Source organism: Gadus morhua, chromosome 15 (assembly GCF_902167405.1).
Source record: "Gadus morhua chromosome 15, gadMor3.0, whole genome shotgun sequence".
Lineage (NCBI taxonomy): Eukaryota > Metazoa > Chordata > Actinopteri > Gadiformes > Gadidae > Gadus > Gadus morhua.
Window position 1 is genome coordinate 7,525,925 of NC_044062.1, and position 26,239 is coordinate 7,552,163.

At 48.8% G+C, this 26,239-nt stretch overlaps 1 protein-coding gene across 1 annotated transcript in view; it reads left to right on the forward strand.

Annotated features, from left to right (window-relative positions):
• Window positions 1-49: 49 nt before the first annotated feature.
• Window positions 50-26,239, forward strand: part of ptk7b (protein tyrosine kinase 7b) — a 72,640-nt gene continuing 46,450 nt past the window's right edge. The window contains exon 1 of the mRNA XM_030379218.1: window positions 50-729. Within this exon, the coding sequence (XP_030235078.1) occupies window positions 600-729 (130 nt within the window). The 5' untranslated portion in view covers window positions 50-599. The remainder of the gene's footprint in view (window positions 730-26,239) is intronic.

Genomic DNA, 26,239 nt, shown 5'->3' on the forward strand with positions numbered 1-26,239 from the left:
CCTTCCCTATCCCCACCCCCCTCGCCATGGCATCCCGCTGGCACCGGAAGCAGCCGAGGGAGCCCGAGTCAGACCGAGGGTGAACCGGAGTGGGGAACCAACTTGCAGCGCGCCGAAGAAACTCCCTCTGTTCCCCCAGACCCACCGAATGGTTTGGCGGACGGTAGCCAGGGACACCGCGGCGCTGGGAGCTTTGCGACAAGGAGACACACCGTACGTGGAGATAGAGACAGAGATGGCCGTAGTGCAGCAAAGTAACGCGTTTCACCTCCTCGCCGCGTCGCTATCCTAGGCTACCTGCGATCCACGACCGCAAACTTTTTTATCCGCGTCGCGCTGCTCCGCCGCCGTCTACCGCGGAAAGTGTGTTCCTCCCCTCCTGCCTCCGCGTCCGTATACGCTTTGCAACCACCTCCAGGGAGTTACACATGTTTTAATCGTCTTAAGTTTCTCGGGAACATCCGAGGTAGCCCGTGAGACCGGCGGAGGAGGCACCAGTGCTTGGCGGTCCTACCTCCACGCAGGCGCTCCCCGGTGGATCCCCTTCCAGTCCGTCTCCCGTCGTTTGTTGAGCAGCTGTCCGGTGTCTCATCACCACCATGGAACTATCCGCACTACACGCAAACCGCAGAGAAACACGGCGGCAGAGGACGGCTCACTCCCCGGCGACCCGCAGGACAATGCCGGCCATGGGCGCGCTGTACGCGGTGGGCATCGTCTTGTTCCAAGGTGAGTTACTGGTCGGGTTACTGGTCTCTGGTTACCCTGAAAACCACACGTTTCCAGTTCCAGTTCTGCACCTCTTTATCAGGACAATCAAATGGCCGCACATTAAAGCTGCGTGGAAGTGGAAACAATTGCGAAATATTTTTAATAATAATTTTGATTTGTATGATTTTCGAAGCATGGAAGTTCTTTTTTCTTTTCTTTTTTGGTTACCTGCTTTTTTTTAAATATTTTCTCGTCATTGAGTGTGACCATGAAATGCAAAGTATTTATTCGAAGTGTATTCAATGCAATGAATGAGGTGTAGACGTACGTGCATCTACATAATGTTCCTCTTTAAACTGTACCTGGGGACTCCATGATGGTGAATCCATCTATGGGAGAGCAGCCCTCTCCTATTTCGCATTCTCCAGAGCATACTCAACAATCCACTAACGCAGCAGACCCGCCGGTACTACATTATCATATTCATAAATTCCATGAAAGCCTGTGTGAGCCAAGGTGGTTGTGTTTCCCGGCTCTCATGCAGTCATGTCCATGGACGGGATCAAACATGAATGGATTAGGCGCAGAGGCCATGTCTGTGTGGATCTCTGCAGACTCAACCAACATCCATATTTACTCCATAGGCACAAATACAGCCCCCCATTTGGGCTTGGAGTTTTGCTACCTCGGCAGAGTTAAACAGAAATCCCAGTCCAAGCTACACATGGAGCCTTCCTGTTCGTATACCAAGGAATGTGCTTACTTGCCAACAGCTCATCAGCTCACTTCTCATCTCGTCGGAGCGACCTAAACGTGTTATCCGATCGCCAAAGTTTGCACCATGGCACCTAATAACGCATACCTAGGTGCACTTTACTATGACATATTTTTTTTAAACTATGGCTTTAAAAAAGGCTATAAAAAGCCCCCCTCCCTGGATTTGAAGTTCGGTCTGTTCGCCTCCTCCTAACCCCCTTCCTCCACCCTCCACATGATGCCCACTTAGGGATGAATGTGTCCTCTGTGTTGGAGGCGGGGGGGGGGAGAGTGGGAGAGGTCTGCTGACCACGGTTTATTGGCGGGGCTGAATAGAGCCAGGCCAGGTACCACTGTCGACACACGCACACTTGAACTCTGCGTGTCGGACTGTATTCTCCTTTCATTTATTATTGAATTCCCCTTGTTGATGTGGTGTGTAGTGCTGTGGTGTTTGGAACACAAACACACTGCTACGGTATCTGTTTGCTGGCTGCCGTGGTAAAAACAGATTCCAGAGGTGGGCTTGCATTAGGGAAAATCTAAATTCAGCTGAACACAAATATTTACCATTATATTTGTAACGCTCTAAGTTTCTCTATTGGGATCCTCTTTATCTGAAGTCCATTTTCCCGCAGCACAGCACAGTTTTCTTGACGCTTCTCTCTGATGGAAGGCACTGGTAAACAGCCATACTGTAAATACCGGCTCCCCCTCCACCCTGCCATACTCCTCACCACAGAGGGCCTTGCAGCATTCTGCCTACCCCCTTCCCCACCACTGTCTGTTTCTCATTTGGCTCCACGCACGCATATATATGTTTGGATGAAGAGTGTGTGCTCAGAACTAAAGTATTTATTTGGAACAACGAGCAGGCCAAGCAGTTTGCCCAGAGCTGAAATATTTAGTTAGCATCCACCTGTGCTCTTCTCTGACAGTCTCTCCCCTCATGAATAATTGACTTTGCCCGACGCACCTTTTTCATATGTTTTTGTTTTGTTCAGACCAATGGCTAAGAGAATTTGTGTATCTTGTTTCAATGTTATTCGTCATTTTAGGATGAGGAAACTATCGCCATTGTAGGCCTTCCCAGTATGAGTCTTTTTTTCTCACCGTAGCGCCCATTTCTTGCTCCAACGCTGCTCTACCCGAATGCATTGTTTACCTTCTTGTTTTTTTTTACTACCTCACTGACTAGGTATCTTACTAAACAAACTATCCTTTTTGAAACTCACATTAAGGGAATGTGGTTTTCCACTTCTGTTAACAGAGAACGATAATAATTATGGGTCTGCAGCTTTGTTGAATCTTTCTTCCCTTTCTCCATGAAGTTCTATTTATGATGGCCTGTGTTTCTCTCTGACCTAGTTGCTATGATTTTAAGCGGCCAGTTTGGTAATTTGGGCTGTATCGGCTTGCAGTATTTTGGTTGGCTTAGATGCTATTCAGGGTCTTACAGTTTGCTGGTTTGGCTACAAATACTACTGATACTGTTTGATGTCAAAACTGTTTAACATTTCCTTAGATTTTTTTCCCATGGCTTCTGTACCTGCAGGATGTAAATATAGGAATATTATTATAGGAAAGCATTATTGCGCAGCCAATATTAGGTTATGCACCAAGGAAAGTGTGGCTTTGGATATTTTGCACACGCCCATTCACGCACACGCTTTAATCCCTTAAGAGACATCAGTCATAACATTGACATATCGGTGTGGATTAGTACATTAATGCTGGATTTGAAATCAATGCTACATCTTGTAAACTACTCGCAGCATCTGGGAAGGGTGCCTTTGCCTCACTCTCTGTGAGTTGTTGCAACCAACGTGGAAGGGATGCCAACTGTCGGTGTTGGCTGTCAGAGAGGAGCTGTGGCTGGGCTCCACCAGGGTTAGCCCGAGTCTGCCGTGCGCCGGAGAGGCCTGCGTGACAACAACACGAGCAAAGGCCTTTCACACGCGACCGTGAAACCTCCAGTGGCTCGGTGGAAATAGAACGCAGCTCCTGATCAGTTGGGACGGTGTTGCTAACAGATTGTCCAGGCCAGGGTTTGGTGCCGGTGAAATCATGTTTAAAACCTGGGGTGAAATCAAAATACTTTCATTGGTCTGGCTGAGAAATGTTTTTCAGAAATGTGATTTATAAACCTGGTCGTTTTGTGAAACTACTTTCAACTGAAATGTCGGTTGGTTTGCTGTGTCTGCCCTTCAGATAGTAAAGTAAACTCTGGTCACCCTTTCTAGAAGCCATCTAAATATTATCTCTCTGGCTTGCTTTGAAAGGTGATGTTTATGCGACCGATGGTACGTTTATTGCTCTATTTTAGCATGGTTTTGTTTAATGTCTTTTGCGGGTTGTGGAGAGGAGTTGTTTTGACATTTTGTGTGGACTGTTTGCCAAAATCAATCGCCTCGCTGCCCTTAATGGATTAGAGAATGAAAGGGTAGAAAGAGACAGAAAAAGACAGTTAACTGGTGGTTGGTTTGAATGCAGTTCATTAGTCCAGATGTCTGTTTGCTTGAATTACCCTTCTGACCACAAATGTTTGGGCAAATCGTCTTTTATTTTTCAGTCATTTATTTTGAAGCAAAGTAGTGCTGATGGATGATGGAAGGTTTACCTCAACTTATTTGGCAAGCAATAAAAAAAAGACTGACCACTGCACTGCCTAACAAACCCGGCACAGTGTGGCCAAGGTTACTACTTTCACTTTATTATTTCTCCAACTAATTGCCTGTGCTCTTCAAACCAGTATTCCCACACCTGCAAGTACATGCCAGCTTGTTTTCATTCAGGCATTAATAATCAAACGTAGGCTTTGGGATCAACCCTGCTGGTCGCACCTCTCTCTCTCTCTCGCTCTCGCGCTCTCTCTCTCATTCATTCTCGGTCTCTCGTCTGTCGTTTTCATGTTGTTTGTCTTGTTCTTTCCCCAAAAAGATTCACTCCAATTATTTCTATGAGGCCCATCTGGAAATCTCTGAGGGGGGGGGGGGGGGGGGGGTGGTGTGTGTGTGTGTGTGTGTGTGTGTGTGTGTGTGTGTGTGTGTGTGTGTGTGTGTCTGACTTGGGTTTATGGAGTGATCAGCGAGGTAGTTTCGACCTACCCCTCTCTCTTTGTTGCGGCACTCTCACCTGCGTTGGTTGGCTTCCACGCAATTAGTCCGGTCACATCTTGTGAGAAGTGTTTGATGTTGGGTCTGTATGTTACACGTATCAGTTGTAGAATCATGCATATGTTATACTGTATGAGAGAGAGAGAGGGACACACACACACACACACACACACACACACACACACACACACACACACACACACACACACACACACACACACACACACACACACACACACACACACACACCCCCCCCCCCCCCCCCCATATCACCAAGGGCTTTCCCGTGCACATAAATCAACGGTAAACAGACTCTTCTCCTGGCCGTCACGCTGTGTAGTCTGTCCTCCTTTCCTGACCTCCTGTAAATCCCTGCTGAAGGCCGCTTCCCCCTTCCGGTAGGGTCCAGGTGCAGCAGGGGCTGTACCGGGGGTCCGGTCTGGATAATCACCAAATAATTGACGTTTAGCAGACGCTTTTACCCTAAACGACTTGCAACTATCCATACACACATTCATACACCAACGGCGGAGACAACCATACAAGGCGACAGCCAGCTCATTTTGAGCTAGTTAGGTTTAGCTGCCTTGCTCAGGCACAACTCAACATGCAGCTAGGAAGAGCAAACTAGCAACCTTCCGGTTACAAGTCCCCCTTGCAGCAACCCACTCCTCGCGTTGCCACGTCCATGCCGGAGCGCAGTCCAGCAGAACCAGCGAAGGACGCGTCCCGTGGGAAGGTCTGTCCCTCCACCCAGAGTCTGTGTGAAAGGAGGGGCGACCCCTCCTCCCCAGCCCGCATGCCATCGCGTAATCCCGCTCGCCGGAGACGCCATTGTCTCCAACGGCTCAATTAAATCACGTCAGTGCCCCCCCCGCGGCCTCCCACCGCCCCCTCCCCCATCACACCCACCCGCCGGTGGGGTTAAACAGGCCGAGATGGCCTCTGGTGTTTAATGGGCAGGACAATGAGCGGGCTTTGATCTCAGGCTCAATAGTGTAGGATGTCTGATCACTGGCACCGACCCCGGGAGTGGGTTTCCTCCCTGGTTAACACCCGGGGGTCAGAGGCCATATCGGGTTTCCATCCACATGTCCGTGTCTCAGTTCAGTTGTAATGTTTTTATGTAGTGTTGACCTCACCGGTTTCTGTAGGGCTGTATGGGTTTGAGAAGTTGTAGCAACTCGCCTCATCCTCTTTTGGCACATTGGCTATCCGGTTAATATACTTCAGGTGTTCCTTATCCTTTTGGATCTGCGCTCGTTTTGCGTATTGGAGTCTAACCAACTGCAAAAGTAGTTGGTTAGACTCTTGCCAACTCAAACAAGAGTTTGAAAATAAAGTGTTATTTTAAAGTGTTTCATTATCCACATTCCCAAAGAGCGGTGTAGACTAGACGGTACATCTTGAAATAGAGATTGGGAGATAAGCTTATTTTTTTTTGCATATTTCTTTGCTGTCATTTGTGGATTGACAAGCCTGCAAGGGTGTTGACTGGGCAACAGGCCCGTATGTGCCTTTATGATATTCATGTTGTCAGCTGAAGGCGTCAGGTATGGCTCTCCCCTTCGTTGAAGGATGTGTTGAAGTGTGCGTGTGATTTCATGAGCTACTTACATCATCCTGTATGGATATTTACACCTGTAACTGTTTTAACGCTTTCCTCATCTTTCACCAAGTCAAATTCCTGCACTGCTACAGCTAAGTGGCATCGCGTCAAGGCGGGAAACATTTAATCAAGATGGCTCATGCGTCTCCGATCATCGTTCATCTTTTTTCATCTGCTGCTGGTTTGTTTCCTTGACAGATATATAATAGCAGCACTATTTTAGTATCCCTTCTCTACCCTCGTGGCTGTGTCCAGGACAAGTCTCGATTCCAAACTCCTCGGTGCATGCACAGAAACAAACGTGCATTCACTTAATCCCAATCATCTCCTTTGGTAGGGCCGGGGGCGACCCTCAGAGACGGGGGTGGGGGGGCTCACACGGAACTCATTAAGGCACTGGTGATGTTGGCTTCCCGTCCTGCCCTTGACCTCCCACTCACCCCTCTCTCGCCTCCCCCTCGTCCCGTTGCGGCTTCACCTGAAGACATGGACTGTATCTCTCTTCAAACCCTGCGTCTGTCTAGCTGTCCGATCTCCCGGGCCGGTGTTCAGCGTGATGCGCTCCGACAGCGACGGCTGACAGCGCATCACAGGCTGAATTATTAACGTTTGCCCAGCAGGCGCGTTGTGATGGAAGGCGGCCTCTTATTGCTTTGGGGGGGGGGGGCGTCCTGCCGACCGGGCCGTGATTGGACAGTGCCGGGTGGTCCGGACGTGATGTGGGTCTGCAGGGCCTCTTCTGAGCTGGAGATCTATGGACCGCCCACGTGCGTCAGGGTACATTCCAGCCCATGTAGGGCAGACACCGTTCCATCCTGATACCAGACGGACGATAAGGTCAACTATTTTCGAAAGCTACACTAACATCAGTTCTGTAAAAAACACCTGCAGAAATCCGGCTTTTTGGCAGCTTGGAATAGCTGTGTCAGGTCTCCTATCCTTCATCAATAACCTCTCTGGCACCGTTTTATACCCACCCCGGGCAGGCGCCTTTATCAGCACCACGATACCTCCCCAAGGTGAACTGCTGATCGGCCAGCCTCCTCTCCCCCTGGGCCCGCCAACATCTGGCCCGCTGGCCTGCTTCCATCCTGTTTGCCCGGGTTCCACTTCCCCTCTGTCTCTCCATGCTGGGTGTTGTGTTTTGGGGACCAGCTGGAGTAGCATCCTACCGCAGGACAACCACCACTCACACAATGTGTTGTGATCTCACCTGCGGAGGAGTTCAGCTCAGCGGGTACGCCGGTTATTATTTCCTGCGTTCGATCGCTAGGCTGCTGATGGACGCCGACGTTGCTGACGGTTGTTGTGTCTGACAGACAATGGGAACCGGTGCTTCCTGGCGGATGTTTTTAGCGCGGGTCGCTTCCTACGGCCGTTGGGTCAGTAGAGGAGCTTTCAGTGTGGAATCTGAAGCTGTTCAGTGTGGAAACTGAAGCCACTGTTTCTTCCGCTGGTTATCTCGGTGTTCATGCTGTTTGGACGGTTGTGATGGGCTTTAACATGGGGTCAGGGAAGGGGGTGGTGACAAGGGTGAGGGCGACCGTCGGGCGATGCTTTCTTCTGTGGGTCTGGTTGTAGGAGGGGAGGCTGTAACCTTGTAGCTGATGTTGTCCTCACTGCCAGTGCACATGTTTGAACCATACAGGAACTGTGGTGGTTGCTGGAAGTGGGAAAGTGGATAAACAGACTTGCACCACCCACTCAATCTATGCTTTCCACTAGATATCCACACTTACCTTTCTTCTGTGTAGTAAATGAGGCCCATATAAGTAATGCACTTTACAGAGGGAATGTTAATTGGCATGTGTCGCAAACGTATGCGAGAGTGGAGATTCATTGAAGCTCTGATTGATGTGCTGTTGATGTATAAATACTTGCGTGAGCATTGCACTGCTTTTTATACCAATTGTTACGTGAACTGTTGAACACTGTCATTTTCTCCATCAATCTGGTGCTGGGGTTTCTATCTTTTATGGTTCTAGTTTTTATGTGGAGTGAAATCTTTCGAAACCCTTTTTAGGATGCATTAACTGAAATGTGTTTTCGTAGCGTGACTTCACCTGGTCTGTCATCTCTGGCTGTCAGGCAGACATCTTACTGTTCTAAGAGCTTTCTTGTTCCTCCATTATCGGAGTGTGTGTGTGTGTGTGTGTGTGTGTGTGTGTGTGATGAAAAGGTACACCTCTGCCTTCTCTACAACCTCGCTCCTCTGTCGTTGAATGAGGTCAGATGACACCTGAGAACAGGGTGCAGCTCTCTGCCTCTCTCCTGCTCTCTCTTTTCCCCTCTCCCTCATGTATCTTTCCCCAGGATTTAAAGGAAGGCAGAAGTATACCCCCTGCCCCAAAAAGGGTTCCTGTCTTTGAACCCCCCCCCCCATTTGGAGATGTCGAAAATCATCACATCCTCAAATGAGATGGAGGAGAACCATGTGTTGATTATCAGCCAAGTCATATCAACACCATAGTTTCACCCCCCCCCCCCCCCCAAAGAATTGAAAGTACATGGTTTACTCAACACATGAAAATGTTGTTTTCCAAGCCAATAAAGCTCCTCATTCAATGGTCTTTTTAAGGGATCCATTAAGAAACATGGACCAGTCGGGTTCAGCATGGTGTTTTAAGTGGGAGCAACTTTGTTCAGTCAATTGTTAGCATGCTGGTATCGGGGTCATGTGAGTAGAGCATCACATTAGCATGCAGCTAATCCTTCAAGTTGATGGTGATGCCTCCTCCCGCAATCCTTCACCAATGTTCCCCCCCCCCCCCCCCCCCCCCCTCCAAGGGAGTATCCTGCGATGTCTGGCAGACGGTCAACCCACACGCAAACTGTTTGATCAAGCCTCTCCAGAGTGGACACAATGCATTCAAGATGAGGCTGTTGCTGCCCAGTGCATAGAAGGCGATGAGATGCACTCTTAATTTGCTATGCTTCAGTGAGCGTCTTATTTTGCATAACAAGAGGTTCATCTAAGTTTCCATTAGACATGCATTTTTTTCTTTATTTCCAACGAAGTTTGTTTGGTTTGCATTTGGAAGGACTATCCTGTTAACTGCTAACAAAATAAACAACAGTATGCCCCCCGGGTAAGGTTTATGAGTAAGGAGTCTTTTCTCCGTACTTTAATGAGTAAGCAGTCTCGTTTCAAAGGATGTTTATTAAATCCCCATGACTGATCTCCATTTCCAGTTATTAAATCAAATTCAGTACTTTCCGTCGTGAGCATTTACCGTTGAAGCTAACTGCAATATGAGGGGAAGTCAAGGCACTAGACGGACCGGCTCTCTTTGAAGCGCTGGGCGGGAAACAGCAGAGGGTTAGTCTAAACTCCCTAAAGTAGCATAAGCAGCCCACAACTGAACACTTGATGAGTGTGTGTGAGAATCGCCTGTTTACATTTCCAAAGAAAGAAGAATTGTTCCTTTTTCATGTCGTAACTCGAACCGAGAAGGAAGCGATAGATTTTTGGCCGAACCAGCCACATTTTGAAGTTACTTTAAAGACTTGTAGGTAACTATTTTGACTAGATAGTAAAAATAGTTAGTAAAAAAATAGTTAATAATAATAGTTAAGTTAAATATTTATAAATAGTTTCTACTATCTTTACTATTTAAAGTTAAAGAAACTGTTTTTTAACAGATCCCTTGTTCGTTTTCCTCATTAGTGTTCAACTGCGGTGATCTACTGTGGTCTCAATAGTCAACGAATGAAGTTTCCCGGTGAAGCGTAGGTGATAGTTGGTGCAGGTCATTTAGAAGAAGGGACATTAAGGCCCCGACAGGGCGCTGGAATAAGGTCAGAAACCAGCTAAAGGGGAGCCCTCAAAGGACGTGCTCATGTTTCAGCCAGATGGCCCTCTAATGACATGTGCCTGCTACATGGAGGAACATGGAGGCCTCTCTGGTGAGGGCAGACTGGGGTGAGGGCGCCCCATGACTCCAGCGTGAGGGGTATAAGGTGACCACAAAGGCTCCATTCCAAACGGAATCCCTCAAGGGTCTCCGGTAAGAAGTAAGGCCTTGAAATGTTTTATTACAATTAGTGGAAAGTCAGACCAGAAAGGAGTGATATTGTAGCCTGGGAACCAGACGAATCAGATCAAGTTTTATTTGCTCTAGCATATGCGTCTGGCCCCCCCTACTATGCAGACAGATTTAGAGCAGACCAGCCCGGGTTGGGCCAATCCCAGCCATTAATCTAGTAAGGGGTGGGTTTGATTGGATGAAGAGGAGGAGCGCCCAATGGGAGCGCCGTTTAGGCATTTAAATGAAAAACAAAGATGGCTGCTGCTGTGTCACAGGTTTCATTGCTCCGATTGGTTGTAGGTTCATCCAATTGCGTTGAGAAGCATTTTGGACGGTGCCTTCGGATATCGAGAATGAACCAAGAGGTTCCAGACAAATACACATTAACTAATTTGTCTGTTGAGTTTAGGCCCAGAACACCTCTGAATATGGTAGCTGTAAGCCTCTGACTCGCCAATGGAATTGGAAATACATGAATGAGGACGACCGCTAAACTAATTCTGAAGCTGCTGTTTTATAATCCCGGGTTGAGCATCTGGGGATGATTATTCATTCCTCATGGTTCAGCGATTCAACCACAGCCCTTCGACACACTTCACAACCCCCATCCTCTTGAACTCTGTCCCTGCCCCCCACCCCACACTGCTCCTCCACGCCCCCCACCAGGCCATACGAGCCGCCACAAACTCCACCTGGAGCCTGTGATCGTGGGCTGATTTTGGTCGCCCCAGATCAAGTGATGTGGGGTGGGGGGGGACACTGGCTTAGATAAATGTGGTTAATTCCCAGTCCCCCCTTTGATGCCGCACCAGTAAGCATCCAATAACCAGCCCCATAAGTTAATGAGAGGGGCTGATGGCTTTGCAACTAAGTTGTGTTCCTTTTCTATGTTTTCTAGGTCTATGTTTGCTCCAATCTTTTTCCTTTACCACTGAACTGCAATGTAGTAAATCAATGTTGACTCATAAGTTATGTTTTAATGGCTGAATTGTGTATTTTCCCATAGAGACACTAGGACTTTACCGCTACTGATGTACTAACAAATACTTTTACTGTCAAAAGTAGGGATCGACCGTTATGGAATTTTTTAGTGCAGATACGTTTATTTATTTTTTTCCTTAGCCGATGACCGATACGGGCTGCCGATTTTCTTGAGCCGACATTTGGTGCGAACGCGAGCAAATAAATCGGCGAACGTGTATCGGCCGATGCACGTAAAATTAGGGCCCGACCGATTCATCGGCCTGCCGATTTAATCGGCCGATTATAGCCTTTTTGAAAATAATCAACATCTGCCAAAAATACGCAGATTACAACCGATTTTTTTTTATTTATTTTTTTATTTTTAGAAATGTTATTGCGCTTAGTATCCTGCAGATTGCGCTCCTACTCGCCTTGCTAACTAACAACTTTAGCTGGAGTAAAAAAGAGGAGATTGAATTTTACCGTACAACATGAAAGCAGGCTCGCTCAGGCAGCTGCGCGCTCACCTCACCAATATACACAAGACGCGTTGATGGGGCATGTTGTACCTGTTTTTCTTTAGGTCCCAGGCCATGTTAATTTGTTATACTGTAGACTCTAACGGTGAGACCATACTGCTCAGCACGCACGTGTTAGTCACTGCTCACAAGCGCAGCAAATTGGGAGTTAGTTATTTATTTTACATTTTACATTACACTCATTTTTTACTGTAAATGTATTCTAAAACACTCAAAGGTTCTGCATTCAATTCACAAATTCGTCAAAAGTGTTTAAAGTATATTTAAGGTATCAAAAACTACGTTTTATAGGCTTTTTTTTTGTTTTGTTTTTAATCGGCCGATTAAATCGTAATCGTAATTTTTCTCTGAAAATAATCGGCATCGGCACTCAAAAATCAATATCGGCCAGGCCCTACGTAAAATACGCAAATATCATCTCTATCACTAATCAAAAGTATTTGTTGAAATACTTTTGAGCAAATACTGTTCATGTTCATATTCGTTATCTAGTTTAAAAAAAGCCAAATTTAGTTCCTTCACCAGATAATAAAGTTTATAAATTCAGATCCACATGATGTTGTGGTGATAAACTACTTGGTTAGGAATGGGCCTATCTCCTCCACCCTACAATCCAGGGCTATCTGTAAACTCTGCTTTCAGATTACAACCAGTTGCGTCCAATGTTGATGCTCAACTGCTAATGATGCCAGGGCGTGCGAGAGGATACTTCTGGATATGGTTCTGGGGTGCTTCAGATGGTCTTTAGTCAGTCTCACCACACTGGGCAGTGTGGTGAGATGGTCCCTTACTCCTCCTGGCGTGGAGCGGCAGAGAACAAGTGGTTCTTGTTGGATCTGCGCAGGGGGAAAACGGTTGTAATTGAATCTATAACCATGTGCTTCTTGTTTAGCCCATTTAGAAAAAATAGATCTTGCGTATTGTAGTGTTGCCATAGCATTCAGAACACTACAAACCTTCAACAATGGTCTGTTTCTTCCAGGCTATAATGGGAATATTGCGGCAAAGGCACGCCCATTACCACAGAAAGTGTGTGTGTGTGTGAGAGATTAAATACTCCTTACCAAGATGATTATTGATTAGACATTCAAAAAGTAATAAACAGCTGAATACGGGAGTGGATTTCTGACCTGTATTTACAATAGGCAAATGTTCCTGTAATCTTTGGCACATGTTCCCCCCGGTCACTTTTACCCTAACCCTGTTAAGGGTCCTCTTGAGACAACAAGAGTTTCTTTCTCTGCTCTCTGTGACTTCTCAGGCCTCGTAGGACGCGCCTGGGGAACTCAAGTGCACCACGCACGGAGGCTACATGTAAAGGCGGGCAGGTGGCGTGATTGATTAGCGATCGAGGTATGAAAGGCTCACGCCATTTCAGCGTGATGTTTTCTTTGGCCATGCGCCAGCCAGCAACGGAACGCTACGCTAATCCAAACGAAATAACGGCACCACCACCGCCAGCGCTGTGAAAACACTGGCTCCTTCGCTTCGTCCAGAGCGCCCCACGGCCGCACGTACTTGTTTTACAGTGTTGTTGGTTGATGGAGGCCCGTTGGCTTCTGGAGAAGTTTCCCCCCCGTTTCTGCACCACGGTGGGTTCTGATGTTTAGGCAGATGTTGAAGGGCTTTGGAGAGACGACTGTGATGATGATTTATGGTAAACTCAAGACCCACACCCCTCTTACGCACATATTGTATGTTTTACATCCTGGCACTTAATGTACGCACTTATTGTATGTTGTACGTCCTTGCACTTCAAAATAGTACTTAGCATTGTGTAGCATCTTATCCTAGCTATCTTTGTTGTATACGGGGAATGGGTTAACCTAGCAATTGTTAGTGCTTTGCACATGGTTCTCTGAACATCCTAGCTGTACAGACAGTGATATATTCTCGTTTCTCTTTCTAAAATGGTAAATGGTAGCGTCCATGGGATATGACTCTTCCATAATAATAATAATAATAATAAATTTAATTTATAGTGCCCTTTTCATCCGAAGATCTCAAAGGGCTACAGGTTAAAAACAAAAATAAAAATAAAAAGGGGGTTTTAAAAACATCTAAGAGTGCGAGCCAAAGGTTTTTTTTTTTTTTTTTTTTTTTTAGCACGTGAAAAACTGTAGACCTGTCTAGAGAGGATTCTGTCTGTGTTGAGACAGCGGCGCCGGGAGACAGGCTGGTCCTTTCACAGCTCCCTGTTTGACGGCCAGTTTCCCTGGATCAGTGTCTCGTCACCAGGGTACATGGCTTTCTGACCCCTCCACTCGCAAACACAAGGGCCATAAGTCGGGGTCTGTGTGTGTGTAAGGGTGACCTGAGTGCCATACTTGTCAGTCAGAGTTAGGTCTGTGGCCTCAGGCCAAGACGTGAGCTCCGACCTCAGCCCACCAAATCATGGAGGACTTCACTCCGATACGACCCCTGACCCCAAAACCAGGCAGATCTGCTGCTTACAGCCTCATTATCTGGTTGAGTCAAACGCCTATGTTCTGTCCGAATGCTGACTGCGGTGGCCATGATGAGTGTTTATTTATTCAAGTGTTTACTTAAGGTCCTAGATTCTAGGGGCCTGTTGTTGTCTTCTACCAGTTCCAGCTGTCCTTGTTTTCTCTTCCCCTCAGTTTAGTCAGACACCAGGGACCCCGAGTTGGCAGTAAGGCTTAGAAAAAATGAGCGGTTATGCTATCTCATTGTTTGTGCGATCAAGTTAATGTTTCCAAGCTGTCCAATGTAAAATGGCCGTTCACTGGTCTCCCTTTGAACGGACACGGTTACTGACGCGATATCTCCCCTTAACCACCACTCTCCCCCACTCAATCTTTCAGTGTGAAACTCAAACAAAGCGAGTGTCACCTTGCATACCTTTTGCGTGCGGTAATGGATTTTTTTTTTCCACCACGGCCAAACGAAACGCATCATGCTCTGGGAACAACACACACAGGGGGATAACTCATTGTGGAAATGGCCCACAGAGGTTGGAGTTAAGGCAGGAGACTCTTCACGACCTAGGGCATTCCTGCAGTCGCTCCCCGACCTCGGAAAGGCAGCTCTTCTTGGGCTGTTCTTCGACGTGGAGGTGTGAGGCAGGGAGGAGGAGGAGGAGGCTGAAAAACAGGTTCCCGGTGATAAATTAAAGGCTGGGTTTGGAAAGTGTCTCCTTTCTGACAGAATCTCTGAGAGTCTTTGTCCTGACACCCGAGCCTTCTCCATGCAGCCACTGCAAGCTTCTCAGGGGCTCGCTGGTGTCAATGGGCCCAGGGGGGGGGGGGGGGGCGGAGGGGAGAGAGAGAGAGAGAGAGAGAGAGAGAGAGAGAGAGAGAGAGAGAGAGAGAGAGAGAGAGAGAGAGAGAGAGAGAGAGAGAGAGAGAGAGAGAGAGAGAGAGAGAGAGAGAGAGAGAGAGAGAGAGAGAGAGAGAGAGAGAGAGAGAGAGAGAGAGAGAGAGAGAGAGAGTGAGTCATAGAGTCATAGAGTCATAGAGTCATATGGGGAGGAAGAGGGTTGTGGGGGAGTAGGGGGGAGGGAAAGGTTAGAGGGGAAGAGATGGGGATGGAGAGAGAGAGGGAGGGATGGGCGGGAGTGTAAAGGGTGTAGAGAGGGAGAGAGAGGAAAGGTCATGTTACAGGAGATGCCTGGAGGTTACTAGCAGGGGATGCATTTAAGTCGCATCAGTATACGGTGCTTTGTCTTTTTTTTAAAGGGTTTATCGTAGGTTTGTGACACAAATAGTGGAGATATACAGCTCCAATAATTATCAAGGTATTGAATTTAAGAGCTGGAAACGACTTAAGAGAGTGAATGGGAGCAGGACTGTGTGTCGGCACGCCTTTAGTTTTTCTACACATGTTATTCACAAGTCATAATCCACAGTGAATAATCATTGACGAAACGACAAAGTCTTTGAGTTTTTTCTAAAATGTTGAAAAAATATTATTGAAGTGGTCCTAGGGTGACTTTAACATAGAGGGGCCGTCTCCCCGTGTGTGGGGGTAACATGAACACAATGCCGCTGGCCGAGTCTCCTCATCTCTCCCCCGCTCATCGGGATCTCACCCGATGAGCCTTCGTGGTCGTCTGGGTGCCTGGGCCTCCACAGCTGTGTGCTCCAAAGGGTCTGGCCGCAGCAGGGGGCGTTCTGTGCCAAGCATAACTTGTCACAGGTCGGAGTTTGCCCCCCCCCCCCCCCCCCCCCCCCAAACTGTCTTGGCACAGTCCACCGTTCAGGTCGGCTGTGCCAACAGGCCTGTAACACATATTCCACCTCATGATTACTAACTCACTCTCCCTCACACTCACCGGATCAAAGATCAAACACGCCGGGGCCGACGTCATGTTACACAGCATTGTGTCAACCCTCTCACTCTCGCTCGCTTGCACTCTTTCTCTCTCTTCCCTCTCTCTCTCTCTCTCTCTGCCCTCCTTTCTATTTCTTTCTCTCTCTCCTCCCTCTCTCTGGCCTCTCTCTCTCCCCCCTTTTGGCATGGAGCCTGTTAGATTAGCGTGATGGATGCAGTGGATCTGATCTGCTGTAACTGTGTCGCTGATGGATGTGTGGATGACTGCCCGGGACACCCTGTCGCCTCATTAACCTTGTTCTCACAGTCAGGGGGTCGGGCCGGTGCCAGAACTGATTCGGGGTGCCACCTGCATGCATGGCTCCGCCGCAGAGACGCCTCCGTTTATTAGGGCCGTGACCGGGCAGAGGTGGATGGGGATGATTGAATTAGGATTGGAACGTTTTCACGGTACTATTTTCAATTGATTACCGCCAAATACATTTAGAAATTAAGAACATGCGGACGAGCATCACATTAAACATGCAGATGTTCTCTATCGGGATGCAAGTATGACTTTTTAACAATATGAACGTATCACGAAGCAAGGCAGCAGTTCCACAAACTACCTTCCCAGATAGAAACGGGAGGATGGTTGTAGGCAGGCTCTGTTTAGCAGAGGGGTACAGCTGTTTCTCCTCTGGTAGGCATTTCAAGCTTTTTGTTACAGAAAACTTAGTGCCGCGTCACACTGAACGGAGTAAACAATACGTCTGGCCGACCTTCCCTCGCAGACACATCGTTTAGTTACACTTAATATGAGTCAAGTGATCTGTCTTTCCAAAACGCAGACGGAGCTCAGCCGGGCTCGGAGCGTTGTGAGTCAGATAAGTGGTCTTTGTTAATCGGCTGTTACCCAACAACACTGGACCGACTTCCCCTAAACTTTGACTAAGCTCTTGTCTTAAATGCTCTTCCCTCCCTGAAGAATTGACCCGAGTCTGTCCTAAACAATGAGCAGTAACGGACCAGAGTGCGTGAAGTCGCGGTGGTGGATGCCAGCTGCTGCTCACAGCGGCCCCGGAGTGTGTGTGGGTGTGTGTGGGTGTGTGTGTGTGTGTGGGGGGGGGGGGGTCTGAGAATCCACCACGACACCTCCACAGGGCTTTGATCAGTGGACCACGGCATGCAGGGGGCCTGGCCCTAGTCCAGACCGGTCTGGCACTGGTCCAGACCGGTCTGGCACTGGTCCAGACCAGGTCTGCTGTGGAGGTGCTCCAGTGAACCCTGCCTCACCCCCTCTTGTTAGGAGCCGCTGACCCGTACTGCAGACCCGGATGGACCGTTAACGCCGGTCTCTAAATGTATGTGGCGCATACAATTGATTCAGCTGCCTTTTAAGTTAAAAAAGATGTTTGCAGTAATCATGCCCAAAGGCCTCTTGACTACATTTACGGTCGAGTCAACCACACAAAGAGAAAGCCAGCTCGTCAGGAGCAGTACAGGTGAGGTGTCTTGCTCAGGGACACCTCGACACTCGGCTAGGAGGAGCCAAGGATCGAACTAGCAACCTTCCGGTTACAAGGCAACCCGCTGAGCTAAGCCAACCGCTACGGTAACTATTCATACCTCCTCAACAGCAGTGCATTTCTTCTGTTATATTTCGGTCTGTTATGTTCAAGATGTACACGTTCCCCGTGGCTGTTTGTTGTCGACACGACGGATCCCGGCAGACGTGCTGCCGTTCAATCAAAGACATTTCATCAGCGTCCGCAGATCGTAGGAATTTCCCCCAGTTTCCCAGTCGTTCCTTCAGTCAGGATTTATTGAGTCTGCGCCTCCGACTCCAACATTGCCGCGGCCGTCTGTGGAGCGGTCGTTTGGAGCCCATTCTCTGGGTCTGGGGAGCCGCGGCCTGGCTGTCACTCTCTCATTGAGGAGCAGAGGAGTGAGCCCCAACTCATCTCACTCTCACACAAAGGGAGGCTGTGACTCACATACAAATGAGCCCATAATAGGTGGTTTTGTCACTCAATTCCCGCTCGGCTTAAGCCGAACTGTGTGTGTGTGTGTGTGTGTGTGTGTGTGTGTGTGTGTGTGTGTGTGTGTGTGTGTGTGTGTGTGTGTGTGTGTGTGTGTGTGTGTGTGTGTGTGTGTGTGTGTGTGTGTGTGTGTGTGTGTGTGTGTGTGGTTCTCCTGGGTTCTGTTAGAAGTGTTGAACCTCTCTTTCACTCTGTGTGCGTGCGTGACCTGCCGGAGACGCCGGCGTGTGGAACAGGAAGTTATTAGAGCTCATTATTCAGTTTAATCGCCGGGGGTGGGCGCTACCTTGTTGCTGATTTGCCAACCGAGCTCCCTACTTCTTTATCCTCTCTGAGCTATAATTATTTAGCGAACGCAGACACTGAAGGGTCATTGTTTCTGGTGGGACCTGAGACCAGCGGCTCATTGTTCCTTGGTCCTCACCGCACACTGCCACCTGGAGCTGGGTCAGACCTGCCCGTGTGTGGAGCCCCCTGCCTCATTAACCACGGTGGGTCGTTGAGAGGTGGACAAGAATCATCTAGTATTCTCTGGATGTAGCCCGCTGATTAATCCTGGCAAAGTACCGCTTGTACCAGTCATTAACTCTTTCTATTTATTTCACAAATCACTTTGAGTATACATACACTACACTCTGTGTGTGTGTGTGTGTGTGTGTGTGTCATTGATTACACTGTGCTGTGTTTTATGCATGGCAGTGGCGGAGGGGTTGGTCTGTGGCGGGCGTTTGGGCATGGGTTCAGGTTGTTGTGAGGACACCAGAGTGGCACTAAGAGCTGCGCTCGCTCACTTTACTTGACTCCGCAACAGTTGGGCGTGCGCAACAACAGACATCCCAGGGCTGCATTATTCAACGGCAGCACACATGAACCGCTCTTATTTACAGACCACGTTTTTTTTTTCACCTTTTACAGTTGGCCGCACAAGCTCGTGACTTACCACTTATTGCATTCCTAAAGCGGTCTGTCAAAAAACGGAAAACCCTCTCCCTCTCTCGCCCTCGTGTTTGTCCTCGGTGCAGGGCTGAATAATGTATATCTGCCCGGGACTCCAGCCAGGGAGAGGGTCGCGACACAGCATGCCAGAGCCTGGAAGCAGCGTGGGGGAGCTCTTAGAAGCTCAGGGTAGGTAGAGAGGGGGGTGAGGGAGAGAGGGAGGAGGGGGGGGGGGGGGAAGAGGGAGACTGAGGGGGAGAGACGAAGGGAGCGAGAGGGGGCGGGAAGGAGAGGGGGAAAGAAGGAAAGAAGGAGAGGGGGACGGGATGAGTCCCCAGTCTGTGTGGTTCGCCAGCCAAGCGTTTACAAGGCCCACTCTACATGTCTGCTTCTCGCTGGAGTGGAAACGAGGCCAGTGGGTTGAGCCGGGCCCTCTGACGGAGCACTGGGAGAGGGAGAGGGAGGAGTCTGGTGGACGGGGATGGAAGTGGTTGGGCTCCCTTCCCCTAATATACACAGAAACCACACTGTGAAAGGGGAGCTGACATGGCCGCACATTAATTCAGCGTCTCAATGGATCATCTCTTCATTTAGATGCATTAATCCCCCCCCGATCCCCTCTTCTTCGTCTTCTTCTTCCCTCCCAGCCTCGCTCATCGTCCCTTCTCTCGCTCTCCATCCACCACTCCTTTTGTTTTCCGTATCACGCTTTGAGTCGTCGTCGGTCGTTAACCCTCTCTTGCCGGCCAGGTTTTAATTTAATCCGCCGGAGCACGTCGGTAAAGGGCGACTCCGTCCCCTTTGTCCGACTCGTCTACATTTAATTAAGAGAGCTCATGAATCAGAGGCTCCAGCGAGGCTTCAACCATACTTGCTCTTCAGGGAACATGCTGTACTGTAATGCCGTGACCCAATTTTTCATGAATCAATTTGCCCCTCAGCGAGAATATGGTTCTCTTAAGGAATAAGGGTGATTTAAGCTGATTTAAGCACTATTTCGTTTTTTTTTGTTTTTTTTTGGTTTTTTAAAAAGGGCCGTTTTAATATTCAGCCTCGCATTGCAAGCACAATCAACTCGAACATTGTCATTATGATGAATTTACTAAACAAGTGACTAAGTGCATGTCATGATCTTATCAGTTATAATTCACAATAATCCACTTTCCTTCAGTATCCGCCTTCGTGCTAGCAAGGTATTTGTGCAGTGTCCTTAGAGAGGAGAGCTCGGTTGGCTTTCTATGCAATCGTAACTTAGCACTGTAAGTAGATAGCAAGAAGCTATTTCTATTGGAGTTTCATTCAATCGAAAAGCGCTGTGTGCACATGCCATCATGTCATACGCTGGCATGTGACAAAATCATCTGTCGGCACGTAGCCCTGCAATGATTTAGAGTTGCATGTGCCTCCCAGTACCGGTCTGCTCCGGTTGTTGTGCTCTGATCTCCCCCCACCAACCCCCCCAACACACACACACACAAGCTCCTCCCCTTCCACTGCTTGCTCAAGGGGCAGAGGAGGAGGAGGTGATCGGTCGAGTGGTCCTCTCGGTGAATACCTATCTTTGTCCCGACGGGCTGTTCTGGAACTCTAGAGGCTGGCAGCGCGGTTCGCTGGCCCGGGTTCAGGAACTCCACTGGGCCCCGAGATTAGCATGGCATGGATCCCTGATAGCTGACACCCTCTGCGCCCAGGCATCCCGGCCCCTCTCGGATTCCGCTAAAGACCACAGCCACAAAGACGCCATTCAGCACCGGCTATGGTGGCGCTAATCCCCCCCCCCCCCCCCTGTACAAAGAAACCGGCCCCACTGATGGCATCTAAATAACTCTCCAGTAAAATGTAATTTGCCTGATTTAGACGTATACTGTCCCTCGGATGCCGTGGATTGCGTTGCAACGTCTGCTGCGGTATTTGTCCCTGTTGTGGTTTCTCGTGATGTGGTGGCACTGCGTCGCGCGGTGAGGTTTGATGTCATTCGTGAGGAGAGGTTGCTGTTGGAGACCGCCCTCGCTGCTGCTGCTGCTGCCGGCCAGACCCTGGGGATTTGGGGCACATCTAAGTGCTGCTGCTTTGTAGGAGGTAGCCTTAGCATTCATGCGGCATGCAACCATCTCACTGTTGGCCCTCACTGACACCATAGCCTTTTAGCCCCTCGGTGTGTCTGGGACGCTTGGGTCGGCCAACACTTCCAAGCTGTACGGTTGGTTTCTCCTTAAGATCTTGTGGACACTGTAAGTGGATGATGCCTTGAGGGAGTATTTCTTCTGCAGCCTTATTCAGGGTTGACTTGACTTTTAGTGAGGCTGGAGTGTCGCGGTGTTGTTGTCACAAAGGGATAATCTTTTTTTGGACTTTCAAGAAACTGGGAACAACAAGGTCGAACTTGCCATTTTAACTCTAGAATGCTATTGGTTCTTAAACAAAACAGATTTACTGGGAAAGGAAAGGAAAGCAATCAATAATAAATCCATTAACCAAATGGGACAAATGGCTTGTCTCGAAATATCACATGAAGTATAACGGGCCGAGGGCTTGGGCGTCGCGTCTCACCTCGGTCTCCCGTCTCCTGCCTTCAAAGGATGGGGCTTTAGAGATGAGGGTTGGGTGAAGTCGTCTCATTTTCAGTGTCCTGTCTTTGGAGGGACGAGGCGAGAGACTCAAGAATGATGATCTGGGTTTCAAAAAGCCCTGCCCATCCATCAAACCCTCGCCTGCCACTCAAGAGAGCCATCAATCAATTAGATGGTCGATTGTTTTGATTAAAAAACACAAATGTGATTAACCTTTGACCTCGGTGCCTAATTGTAATTCTTTAACCCAATTATGAATTGCCATCATTTGAATACTACCACTGCACTCAAGTGAAGGGCGTACCTCACAGTATACAATGAAGCTCCTTGTGTAAGCCCAGCGGTCCATTCTGAGGGTCAGGGTTCTCGATCACAAAAACACGTAACCAGCAGCGCACAGCCAGGGATCAATATGCCTCCAACAAAACGGCAAACGGAAACAAACAAGCCATGCATGGCTACCCCAGCCCCCCACCCCTCTGCCTCCTCCCCAAGGCCCTGCTTGGATTTCAGGCTTGAAAGGATTTTTCTTTCCTCCTTTTTGGGTTACCGTTTTCACCGCGGCGCCCTCCCTCCTCCCTGGCTCCGATCGATGGGGGCTGACAGCCAAGGCGGTACCTGGGTCGGGGTGCCCTCCAGCCAGGCTCCCGGGCCAGACGGAGTGCTAGAGCAGGCCGTTAGTGGACCCCCCCCCCCCGGGGCCCACACCGGAGGGTTCCAGACGTAGACCCTGCCACACCAAGAACCTAATCCCCCTACCGTTTTCTGTTCGCTTGTGAATTGCTCTTGGAGATGGATATTTTTGGTAGTTCTACACGGTTTATTTTACAGTTGAGACCAGAGCCGTCTGCACAGATAACCTCCTAAAGGAAATAAATAATTGAACGAGTGGGTCTCGGGGGCAGCAGCCGTTGATGCGGGCAGAGGCATCAGGTGTTAATACATGGACAGAGGATGGAGAGAGAGAGTGGTTGGAAGGCCGGATTGATGCTTTTTTCTTGCACTCAATACAGCAGCTCAGGTTTTATTGGAGTTTCTGCCTTTTGAAGATGTTCTGAGATGAACGATGGGGCAGGGAGAGTCCCGGGGGGGGTTGACCCTCACTCGTCTTCTTTACACCGCCCCCCCCATCTTGGGTTTCTGTTGGCGACCAGTATATTGATCTTGGAGAGGCTTGGGCCGCCACTTTAAACACTGTTTACTACCTTACCGCTGTGATTATCGGATCATTATCGTCTTCTGAACATAATGGCAATATATATTAATATTTATCATGTAATATTAATATAATTAATTTTTTGGGATGAGGACAATTTTGGTTGCTTTATGCGGATGATCCAGCCGATGAATTTTTATAATTAAAGGGATCCCAGATCGCTAGGATGAGGACTTTGTGGTTTATTTCCAAGCTTATCCATGGATTAATTAGTCTTTGCTACTTCAAGCATGTGTTGCCATTGACAAAAAAAAGTTAACCAAAATCCAACTGGTCTGCTTGCAAACGGATATTAAACGCGTGTGTGCGTGTGTGCGCGTGCGCCCTGGCTACGCTTGTTTTCCTTGATTACAACGCAGCGTCTATTGTCTATTGTCCTCGTAAAGCGACATTTGACCTCGGGGTCGGCGTGCCTGCCAGCGACCCTGCTGGGGCCGTCGTGTTTGGCTTGTTTTCACGCGTTCTGGTCAAAGGGGACCATTTAAAAATCATAAGTTGAACAACCAGGGGCCGCTGACCTTATCTGGAATCATTCACTGGTTGCTCTCAATGCTCGAGCCATAGATCAGGTCGAACAAAGCCACACTCGCTGTGTTGTCTCCTTGATGGCCCCAACACCCCGGAGGCTCTCGGGGCACCAGGCCTCGGCTGAGATGGAGTGTCCTCCTCCCTCCAGCAGGCTCCTTCTTCCTGTAATCCGCTCCTAAATAGGCCATGGGTGTCTGTTTTACAGGCAATAAAGCAATGTGTTCTGAGCCTGTCAGGGGAGGTACGGCCGACCGGCTCGGAGGACTTAGACTGGGGGTAATGTCTGCCGCCCTTCGCTGATACAATCATACAACAAGCACCACCCCCCCCCACCCACCCACCCACCCACCCATCCATCCACCCATACCGTGCTCCGTTTTGATAGGGGCTATCCGTTATCCTGCGCCTGCCTTCACCTTAAACCCAAGCACCGTTGCACGCCCCTCCTTGGGGGTAGAGGAGTCAAGATGAGCCCAAAACTCCTGGAAGACGAATGGAGAGCTGGAAGATTTATGTTTCACTGCTCAGGGGGGGAGGGGGGTCTTTTCGAGAACACGATTGGTGCATCTTTTCATAGGTCTTCCCTTAGAGACCGAAATCTGAAAGTTCTGACAACGCGAGCCAGGAGGGCGAACACACGAAATTCAGGAGTGGAAAAAAGCGCTGGAATAAAATGAAGCAGGCAGGATGTGTTGAACCTTTTAGCTCTGCGCTGTATTAAAAGCGGTGCCTTGTTTTGCTTTCCCACACCGCCAGCGAAAAGGAAATGTAAATCCATCACAGGGCTGTCTCGTTTTCAGCCAAACATTTGGCATTCGTTGTTTTTTCCACCTTGGTTCAATTACTCCCCCCCCCCCCCCCCCCCCCCCCCCCCCCCCCCGCCCACTCTCTGGGGCGGAGATGCACCAGTTTGGTTCCATAGAGAGACCTGCACTTACCATAGTTGGAGTTGGTAAAGTGCACAGAGAAAAAGCTTTGTAGAAAATGTATTCTGTGTCGAGTTTATAGGTAAGGGAATTTGTTGCTCTGGTCAGGATGTTTTAACTCAGTCCTCCTATAAGCATCCTGGGGCAAGATGACTAACTCCTTACCTGCTCTCTAAAACCAGTATCTGTATCTTTATTGTATGGTATCGAATCAGAGGAGGAAATTATGGCAGGGTGGGTGTACACTGCCATTTCCAGTACTAACATACTAGATAAAATAGTTCTGTTTTTTTTTTTACAGGCATGTTTGATATATCAAAGGATGGGAAACAAATATTTATGAACATTTGCATTTCAAGCCTTGTAAAGTGGTTTCAAATATTCCATGTTTATAGAAGAATTCTCCCAAAAATGTTGGAATCCTAAAAGTTAGTCAAACATGGTATCGATGCGTCCCTTCGGTTGCTGCTAGTTATTGATCTTGTGTTGTGCTGCTAGCTAACCCTCTCCCTCTCTCTTTCTTCCTCTCTCTTTCTCCCTATGTCCATGTTGACGCGTTGGATGATGCTACCACCATCAAAGGTAAGCTCAAAGCTTTGATGTCTCCCCTTTTTGTTTCCATTGACCAACGGCGTCAAAGATGCGCGAGGCTCCAAGTTGACCGCTGCAGTTCCTTAGTTAGATCTACCACGCTGACTCACGGGTTAACCATTTCACCGTTGCTAATCGATTGAGTCAGGCTCCTAATGGGCACCTGGATGAGGGCTGACAAGGTTGAGTCATATCGGATACATCGCCCGGTTGCTTGTCCTGGAAGCGTTTTATTGGAGGAAAACGTGACTGGGAATACTAACTAATGCGATGCTTCCGACATCAAAGAGTAATGTTTAATTCCTATCGTCGACACTCTTAATGTGATGTTTCCGGGGAGGATGACTGCTGCTGCAGAGGTTTTATTACTACTTTTGAATCATGCTCGGGGAAGACAGACGTAATGGAGAACACATTGAGGTAGTGCAAAATGTAACACGACTACATAAGGTCCAAACAACATGAATGGGGAGGGAAACGGCTCAGGACGTAGCCCTGCTCCTCTTTGACATGTCTGGCACGGAGTGGGACTGCTCTGGGATGATGTTGGCCTGGCCACGGTCTCCCTGGGTTACCGCACTCCTCAGACAGGAAGCGGTATTGTCCAGGCTTTGAGACGAGAAGGGCTCTGACAGACGGACTCAGAACAGGTAATTGGTTGTCACCATGGGGGGGGGGGTTCGACATGCTTCTTTATCCCTCGTCCATATATGGCCGTTCTTCCTCTTCTCTCTCTCACTCTCTCTCTCACTCTCTCTCTCACTCTCTCACTTCACCCCAAAGATGCTGCTGCTCTTAACAACAGCTGCTACCCTTCACCCCGCCCCCCAGTATTCCTAAACATCCGCGTCGGCCAATTAGGAGGGAGAGAGTGAGCGAAGCCCGTAGGTGTCACTTCATTAAATCCCGGGGGGGCCCAGCCACCGCCTGCTGGGCGCTGTCTCTCTCCGGCGTGGGAGTGACAGTGCGCTCCGGGGGGGGGCTCATTGTGGAGGTCAGGCCTCGCTGATTACCAAAGCCCCTCTTTTCACATTCAAGGAGGGAGGAAGTCATTTTGTTGTGGACTCGGTGTGTTTGCCAACGACTGAGGAATGCAAAAGATCCCCCCCCCCCCCCTTCACACTGCCGATTAAAACCAATTTCGCCCGTTAATCCTTTGACTGTGTGGCATCGATGTGACTGGGAAAGCGGAGCCTGGCATCACCTGTTGCTCTTGTTGTCTTAAACATTTACGCCGGCTTGGACAAGTGTCAAGTAGCACTCCCGCTAAAGCTGCTTGAGTGACAGCCACAGAAGGCCAGACCTTTTGGGAACCCCCTGTGAGAATGCATTGTTGCATGTTGCATCTACGTGACATGGATTTACCATCAAATAATCTACGCCGTTCATATTCTTAACTCAATTTAGTGAAATCTTGTTCTTTATGATAGTACCAT